At 45.9% G+C, this 9,589-nt stretch overlaps 1 protein-coding gene across 1 annotated transcript in view; it reads right to left on the reverse strand.

Moving 5' to 3' along the window:
* Window positions 1–9,589, reverse strand: part of LOC109919726 (tapasin) — an 11,959-nt gene that overhangs the window by 879 nt on the left and 1,491 nt on the right. The window contains exons 2-3 of the mRNA XM_048620638.1: window positions 1,785–2,006; window positions 1,438–1,710 (exon numbers count right to left, since the gene is read on the reverse strand). Coding sequence (XP_048476595.1) covers window positions 1,438–1,710; window positions 1,785–2,006 — 495 coding nt within the window. The remainder of the gene's footprint in view (window positions 1–1,437; window positions 1,711–1,784; window positions 2,007–9,589) is intronic.

Genomic DNA, 9,589 nt, shown 5'->3' on the forward strand with positions numbered 1-9,589 from the left:
TAGTGCCCAGGGATGTGCAGGTTAGGGTGGATTGGCCGTGCTAAATTGTCCCATAGTGCCCAGGGATGTGCAGGTTAGGGTGGGTTGGCTGTGCTAAATTGCCCTGTAGTGCCCAGGGATGTGCAGGTTAGGGTGGATTGGCCGTGGGAAATTGTCCCATAGTGCCCAGGGATGTGCAGGCTGGGTGGGTTAACCGTGGGAAATGTGGGGTTATGGGGATTGGGTGGGTCTGAGTGGGATGCTGTTTGGAGAATCAGTGTGGTCTTGATGGGCTGAATGGCCTGCTTCCACACTGTAGGGATTGTATGAATTTTTTTGACTCCCCTGACTGTATTACAAATGTCCTTAATATCAGACTCCAGTGATGCCCCAGTGTTTTCCTGGTTTATAGTCTCCTGCTTCCTGTCTCCTTTCTTAAGGAATGGTGTTACATTTGCAGTTTTCCAATCTGCTAGCACCTTTGCAGAACCCTGAAAGATTGCAGCCAATCCATTCGCTATCACTGTATCCACTTTTCCAACTCCCAGATGCGGACCATTGACTGCAGCCTTGAATTCCCAACAAAATCCGAACATCCTGTCTCTTGAGATCATGGTTGTTTTATGTTCCTGCTTCCCTCTTGATTCTTCCTGTTTTTATTGGGATTTATTTTCTGCCTCCTGCCTTAAAGACAGATACAAGATACTGATCCAAAGCCTCCCATTTCTGTACTTTCCATTGTTAATGCCCCAGTCTCACCCTCTCATTCAATTTAGCTACTCTCTCACTTTCTTATGCTTGCAGAAGCTCTTACTGTTTTGACTTTCCTTGCTAGTTATCTAAAATCTGTGCTCTCTGGTTTCCGATCCTCTCGCCAAACTCCCCTTAGGAGATCCGTGCCTCGGTAAATGGGGGCAGGGAGTCACACAGGCTACGGCTGTTGGATGTGGAAAGATCGGTTGAGGACCAATCCCTCAACGCAGGCTCAAGCATGGGGCCCCAGCGTTGCTGGAAAAGCTCAGCAGGTCTGGCAGCATCTGTGGAGGAGAAAACAGAGTTAACGTTTCGGGTCCCGTGACCCTTCCTCAGAACGGGCCTTTGTAAAAGTTGCTAATCCTTCTGTTTACAGTGTCAGACCAGTTTGGGGAGGCCATAGCCTTGCGGTTGTATCACTAAGCTGTTAATCCAGAGATGTGGACAATCTGAAGCCTGGAAGACTGCAACAAGCAGCTGGAATTAGGGAGCGTCAGGATGACTGTTGCTTGTAGCTAATGATTGCCTGTTACTCACACTGACCTACGCGAGACTTCAAGGCCCTCAGCGACGTCAGGGTTGGCAGGGGATGGTGTTGAGGGGGAGAGGGGACGGGGAATAAGTTCGGGCCGGGTGGGTGATCGATAGCAGACAGAGGCAGAGTACACTGGGAATGTTAGGCTCAGGGCCCTACGTGGCCGATACCTGAGGTATGAAGCGGAGAGAGATCGTCCGTCTCCCTGAGGCCCGAGGTGACCCGATGGACACTGGCCACGCTGAAAGACAGGTCGAAAGTCTGGAGGTGGCTACAGAACCAGCTGCTGGACTGATAGGCTGGAGTCTTTTCATCTTCAGTCAGGCGGGTGGCCCAGGAGACGCTAGAATCCTGTGGGCCATACGTATTAATCTCGCAGTGCGGCTTCTCCCTCGGGTTTCTCGGCTCCCTGAACCCGGGGTGGGCCATGATCCGTGAGTAATCTGTCGGGAGAGAGGGAAGGCAATGAGGGGTTATAACTCGTCCACTTGCCCCCACCCCACCCACCGCCTCTTACCTCTCACTTCGAAGAACCTGCCGGGCTTCAGCTCAGAGGGCAGGGGCAGGTCGGCGGGAAGTTCTGGAAACTCTCTGTCCTCGTACGGGATGTGGCGAAGGAGCAGGGCGGCTGGTTCCTGGGTGATGGAACTGGGGAAGCTGCTCTTTCCACCACGTTCTTCCACGAACCAGCAGTCAACCAGAGTGCCAATGTTCTCAGAGAGACCGCCATCGCTCAGTGCTGCCAAGGAACAGAGGGCTACAGTCAACCAGAGTGCCAATGTTCTCAGAGAGACCACCATCGCTCACTGCTGCCAAGGGACACAGGGCTACAGTGATCCTGAGAGACAGTGCCGACAGTGCTCCCGAGGGAAGACAGATTGACTGATGTTGGTGCACATTGCAGAAGATGGGCCTTCAGCCCACTGAGTCCCTGCCAGTCAAAAAGCTATCACCTGACAGTGTGTCAGGAGGACTCAGAAAGTGTGTTGGCAGTCACTAGAGACCCAGAGAGCGCGTCTCTCTCTCTCTCTCACCGGGAATGTACACATCTCTCTCTCTCTCTCCCAGAGAGACTCCCTCTCTCTTTCCCAGGGAGTGTCTCTCTCTCTTTCCTGGAGAGTTTGCGGTGGGGTTACATTGTGAGGACAAAGTGCCTTACTGAGACAAGCTCTGTGTACCGTGGAGGGATAGGACTGGGTGGAGTTAAGATGATCAAAAGGTTTGTTGAGGTGGAGGTTTAGACTTTGGTAGGAGAGCAAGGGAGTAGGCAGAAATAGCCCCCATAGGATTCCATTGGGCCCATCGTTCCCACACTAGCTCTTCAAATAAACATCATTCCCCAGTGCCCAATTTCCTGCCCTTTCACCCTGTCCCCATTTCCATCCAAATATCCATCCAATTCCCCTCTGGAATACCTCCGTCGAACCTGCCCCCCTACTCCCCCACGTTTCCAGGCAGTACATCCCACACCCTCACTACCCACTGGGTGAGAGAGTCTCTCCTCACTTCACCCTCGCTTCATTTGTACATCACTTTAAATCTATATCCCTCTCGTTCCTGTTCCTTTTCCGAGCGGGAACAGCTTCTCCCTCCCTCCTCTGTCCAGCCCCCTGCTCGGGATTTGGAAAGCCTCTATCAGATCTCCCTCTCAGCCTCCTTCTCTCCGAAGGGAACAGTCCCAACTTCCCCAATCTATCCTCATCGCTGACATTAACCATCCCTGGAACCGTTGTTGTAAATCGCTTCTGCGCTCTCTCTCCGATGGGTTCACATCTTTCCTATAATGTGGGGCCCACAACTGGACACTATACTCCAGCTGGGGGTCTAACACGGGTCTTGTACAAGTTCAGCATCACCTCCTTGCTCCTGTACTCTGTGCCCCTGTTAATAAAGCTGAGGGCACTGTGTGCTTTATTCACTGCTCTCCCTACCTACCTGCCACCCTCAGTGATCTGTGAGGCCAGGGTGGAGTACAGCTCAACCATGTTCTAACTGGGAAAAGGGGATGAGTACAGTCAGATCTTAGTCAGCAGGAGTGGATCTGATGGGCTGAATGGCCTACTTTTGCACAGTTGAAGTCTCTGCATACTATCCTGAGCTGGGGGAGTGCGAGAGCGTGTGGGGGTCTCAGGATCCGGGGTGGCCGGGGTGGTATTATCACCAGACTATTAAACCATAAACTCCGCTAATGTCCTGGGGACCCAGGTTCGAATTTGAATGCAATAAAAAATATGTGGAATTAAGAATCTAATGATGACCGTGAATCCATAATCAATTGTCAGGAAAAACCCATCTGGTTCACTCATGTCCTTTAGGGAAGGAAACTGCCATCCTTACCTGGTCTGGCCTACATGTGACTCCAGACCCACAGCAATGTGGTTGACTTTTAACTGCCCTCTGGGGCAATTAGGGACGGGCAATAAATGCTGCCTGGTCCAGCAAGAGACACCCTCATTCCATGAAATTGGTTAAACAAGTGGAAACGAGCAAATGGATTTCATTCTCCCCAGGATGGGTTACAGGTTCCTTGTCAATGTAAATACAATTCAAGAACATGCCAAGGTATACCGCCAACTGAAGCTGGCATGGCCTATGTGGACCAGCAGTCCCTGTTGATCTTAGAAACATAGAAGATAGGAGCAGGAGGAGGCCATTCGGCCCTTCGAGCCTGCGCTGCCATTCATCACAACTATGGCTGATCGTCCAACTGAGCAGTCACATCCTGCTTTCTCCCCATAACCTTTGATCCCATTCGCCCCAATTCTATATCTAGCCGCCTCTTGAATATATTCAATATTTTGGCATCAACTATTTCCTGTGATAATGAATTCCACAGGCTCACCACTCTTTGGGTGATGAAATGTCTCCTCATCTCTGTCCTAAATGGTCTACCCCGAATCCTCAGACTGTGACCCCTGGTTCTGGACACACCCACCATCGGGAATGTTCTCTCCGCATCTACCCTGTCCAGTCCTTTTAGAATTTTATAAGTCTGTATGAGATATCCCCCCCTCGTTCTTATGAACTCCAGCAAAAACAATCCTAACCTAGTCAGTCAATCTCTCCTCATATGTCAGACCTGCCATCCCCAGAATCAGCCTGGTAAACCTTCACTGCACTCCCTCGAGAGCAACAGCATCCTTCCTCAGAAAAGGAGACCGAAACTGCACACAATATTCTAGGTGTAGTCTCACGAAGGTCCTGTATAACTACAACAACACACCCCTGCTCCTGTGCTCGAAACCTCTCGCAATGAAGGCCAACATACCATTTACCTTCTTTACCGCCTGCTGCACCTGTATGCTCACCTTCAGCAACTGGTGCACAAGGACACCTAGATCCTGCTGCACACTCCCCTCTCCAAATTTACAGCCATTCAGGTAGTAATCTGCTGCCTAACTTTTGCTTCCAAAGTGAATAATCTCACGTTTATCCAAATTATACTGAATCTGCCATTTGCCCACTCACCCAACCTGTCCAGATCATGCTGAAGGATCTCTGCATTCTCGTCACAGTTCACCCCTCCGCACAACTTGGTACCATCTGCAAATTTTGAGATGTTACATTTTGTTCCCTCATCCAAATCATTCATATATATTGTGAATAGTTGGGGTCCCAGCACCGATCCCTGTGGCACCCCACTAGTTACTGCCTGCCAATTTGAAAAGGACCCATTAATTTCTACTCTTTGTTTCCTCTCTGCCAACCAGTTTCCTGTCCATCTCAATACACTTCCTGCAATATCATGCGCTTTAATCTTACACAATAATCCCTTTTGCAAGAATTTGTCATCATAAGTGTACCAGAGAAAGAGTTGTAGGTGGGGACCAAGTAGGATTGAAACAAGAAATGTCCTATGTACCCCACAAAGAGACAGGCATAACTGGGACCCATGCAGGTGCCCTTGGCAAAATTGAGACGGTTAAAGAAGATGTGGTTCAAAGTCAGAATGAACTCAGCCAGGTAACAGAGGGTTGTGGTGGATGGGGACTGTTCAGACCTCATCTAGAGGAAGAGGCAGAGAGTACTCAGACTCTGTTGATGGGGGATGGATACATAAATGAACATCGATGATGGACAGGGGCTAGCTGGGGTCCAAAGACTGTAGAACCAATGTAAAGGATCTGAAGAATCACAGGTATAAGTGGAAACAGACTGAACAAAGTGATGGTGCCAGGAATAAATTCAATGGGGCAGGAACAGGCTGAAATGATGGGTCTATCAGGGCAGTCCTGTCTGTAGCTTTTTCGGAAGGAGGTAGAAATGGATTGTTTGGGGTACGATGAGGTGGGAAGCTGTGCAGGGGAAATCTCCAGAGAAAATGAGACAGTCCTGGAAATAAGAGCTTGGTGATTTGTGGTCCCTTTAGTTAAATTGGAGTACTCTGCCTCTCAACCCTGCTGCTGGTGAGAACAACTTTCCAGCACCCTCAAGGTTTGGAACATTTTTTTCCCTGGATTGGTAGGAGGTTAGGTGTATTGGTGTGGGGCAAAGGATGAATGGATTGCAGCTAGGTTGCAGGTTTGGGTAGTGTGCGGTTGGGTCACTGGGAGGGATATTGTGAATCTGGTTTGTGGTTGTCACAATTAGGATGTCACAGTCTTGAATCAACAGTCCTGGTCGATAATGATATGAGTGAGTGTAGTCAACATGTACTTGCAAATAGGAAATTGTATCTGAAGAACTTGGGAGTTTATTTTAAAATATTACTAACAAAATTGTTAAACGCGAGCTGATGGACATAGCATATTTAGATTTTCAGAAGCCTTTTGATTAAAAAAAAACCCCGACAGAGGCTGGTTAGAAAAATTAAAGTTCATTGGATAGGATATAATATATTGGCATGGATATATGATTGGCTAACAGAGTGGGAGGATATAGGTCATTCTCACATTGGCAGGCTCTGAATAACAGGGTATTGTTACGATTAGTGCTTGGGCCCTAGTTGTTCACAATCTTTTTCAATGGTTTGGAAGTGGGAAGCAAATATAATATTTCCAAATGTATGGATGATACAAAGCTAAGTGGTAATGTGTTGTGAGGAAGATGTAAAGCAGCTTCAGGACAATCTGGATAGGCTTAAGTGATTGGGCAAGAACATGGCAGATGGAATATAATGTGGAAAAATGTGAGGTTATGCACTTTGGTAGGAGAAACAGATGTGTAGAGTATTTCTTAAATGGTGAAAGGTTGGAAAGTGTACTTATACAAAGGGACATGCTAACATACAGGAGCAGCAAGCTATTAGGAACGCTCATGGAATCTTAAACTTTATTGCAAGAAGTTAAACTACTCAGATCGGAAGCTCAGTCTTTGAGTATGTTTAAGACAAAGATCGATACAAATGGTACACGTGGTTATGGCGATAGGGTGATAAAAAATACTGATCAACCATGTTCATATTGCATGGTGAGACAGGCTCGACTGATTGAATTGCCTGTTCTGTACACACCAATAATTAGACACAACCACTATTGCTAATGTTGCTCGATTCATCAAGTGAACCTCATCTGCTCTCAACCTGCAGGTTAAACCTTTATCCATTTCTGATGTGACATTTGCCACAGAACGTTTTCATGTTTATATTGAAAGTGTTGAAAACCACTTTAGTTCTTGAAAATGCATGGAACAATACTAGACCCTTGTTAAAATTCAATCCACCTCTTATCTGTACAGTTCAAGAAGTGGAAATGTATCAGCAACTGAAAGCATTCAAACGAATGGCTCGACATCGTGTAAGGTCAAAATAGCGTTGTGCATTGTACAAGGTATAGTTTAAGAGAGAAGAATAAAACCATCTGATATACCACAAGAGCACAGAGGTAAATCGTATGCTGCAGTACAATAGGGTAACCATTGAAGTATATAAAATTGAGAGGCATGGATGGGATGGGTAGTCAGAGCCTTTATCCCAGGATGGAAATGTCAAATACCAACAGGTATAGGTTTAAGATGAGGGGGGAATGTTTAAAAGAGATGTGCAAGGTAAATTTTATATGCAGAGGGTGGCAGGTGTTTGGAACCGGCAGCAATGGGAAGGTGGTAGAAGCAGATACATTAGCCACATTGACGAGGCATTTAAACAAACACATGAACACGCAGGGATTGGAGGGATATGGACCATACGCGGCCACATGGGTTCACTTTAAAATGGCACCATCACTGATACAGACATGATGGGCTGAAGGGCCTCTTCAAGTACTGCACTATTCTAAGCTCTATGTTCTAATAGTACAGGCAGTCTATCCAACTACAGGGTAATGTTACACACACACACACAGACAGCGAACCAGATGTTCATGTTATGTACTCTCTTTATTTCACCACACTACTTCTCTTTTTTTTCTTTCTTTCTGTTTTTCCTCTCCCCTTCCCCTCTCTTTCTCTCCCTCTAATTTTTTGCACTTTTCCATTTCTGCTCTCTTGCTCTATTTCTCCTCGCTGTGTATTTCTCCCTTTCTGTTTCTCCTCTCAATTTCTCCTCCCTCTTTATTTTTCTCTTCTTCCCTCTCTCCATGTCTGTCTATATTTCTCCCGTCTCTTCTCTCTCTTTCAATTTAACTCAATTTCTCTTCTCTCATTATCCTTATTCTCTCTCTCTTTCCTATTTCTCCTCTGTCTCATGTCACTCGCTATTTTGCCTATCTCTATTTCTCCTTTCTCATGATCTCTGATTCTGTCTTTTCCTTCCCTGCGGTTTTTCAGTTTCACCTCTTTCTATCTATTTTTCTTTCCCTCTCTCTATTTGTATTTCTTTCTCCTCTCTCTACTTCAACCTTCTCTCTCCTTCTCTTTCTTGCTATTTTTTCTTTCTATTCTTCTTTATATTTCTGTTTTTAAAATCCCTCTTTCTCCCTGCCTATTTCTCTTTTCTTTGATATTTTGTCACTCTCTCTGATAATCCCCTATTTTTCCTCTCTCCATTTCTTGCCCTCTTTCTCCACTTGTATTTCACCATTTCTCACACTCCAGTATGTCACTCTATATATTTTTTCACTTTTTCTCCTTTTTTTTCTCTCTTTCACATTGGTCTCTTTCTCCTGTTTTCAGCTGTTTCTTCCCATTTTGTTTCTTGCTTTCCTTATTTCTCTCACTCAATCTCGCTCTCATTCTCATGATTAACTTCTACAGTCATAGAATTTCTACAGTGTGGAAGTAGGACACTAACCCCATCAAGTCCTACAGTGACCCTCCGAAAAGCATCCCACCCAGACCACCCCATCCCTGTAACCTTGCATTTCCTATGGCTAACCCACCTAGCCTGCACATCCCTAGACACTATGGGGCAATTTAACATGGCCCAATCCACCCTAACCTGCACATGTTTGGACTGTGGAAGGAAACCGGAGCACCCGGAGAAAATCCACTCAGACACGGGGAGGAGTGCAAATTCCAGACAGACAGACACCCAAGGCTGGAACTGAACCTGGGTTTCTGGTGCTATGAAACAGCAGTGCTAACCACCGTGCTGTCCACTGTATTTCTCTCTCTCTCCTTTCTGTCTCTTTCATATTTTTCTCTATCTAATTTTCTGTAACTACTTCTCCTTTCTCCCTAATTATTTCTCTTGGTCTACTTTTACACTTGCTCTATTCTTTGCTGTTTTTCTCTTCTCTCACTCTATTTTTCCTCTTGCTCTATTTTTCTCTTTTCCTCCTCTACTTCTTCGTTTCTATTTCTATCACCCATTTCTATTTGTCTGTTTTTCAATTCTCACTTACTCTTTCCCGTCTCACAATTTTTCTCTTTGTCAATATCTCTCTCACCATATTTCTCTCTACTCTCTATTTCTCTCTCCCACACTACATTTCTCTCTCTATACGTATATTTTTCTCTCACTATATTTCTTTCCTCTCTCACTACAATTCTCTATGTACATATGTCTCTCTCTCTTGCTATTTGTCTCTCCCACTATAAGTCTCTCTTCCCCACTATGATTCTCACTATTTCACTCTCACACACATACTATAACTCTCTCACTATCTTTCTCTCATTATATTTCTCTCACTGTGTTTTTCTCCATTTGTTTCTCTATATATATATATCTCACTATGTCTCTCCCACTACATTTCTCTTACTATATTTCTCACTCACTATACTTCTCTGTCTCACTACATTTCCCCCCTCACTGTATTTCTCTGTCTATTGCTGTCTCTCAATATTTCTATCTCTCTCCCCTTCCTGTACCGGTGGCTCCGCCCATTCCCGCTCTCTGCCAATCACGGGTCGCGGCCTCTCCACGTGATCCTCGCATGGTGGAACGTTGGAAGAAATAGGGAAAGAGGAAAAGGAGGGATAGAGAGAGAGGGATAGAGAGAGAGA

The sequence above is a fragment of the Rhincodon typus genome, chromosome 47 (genome assembly GCF_021869965.1).
Source record: "Rhincodon typus isolate 14 chromosome 47, sRhiTyp1.1, whole genome shotgun sequence".
NCBI classification, from domain to species: Eukaryota; Metazoa; Chordata; class Chondrichthyes; order Orectolobiformes; family Rhincodontidae; genus Rhincodon; species Rhincodon typus.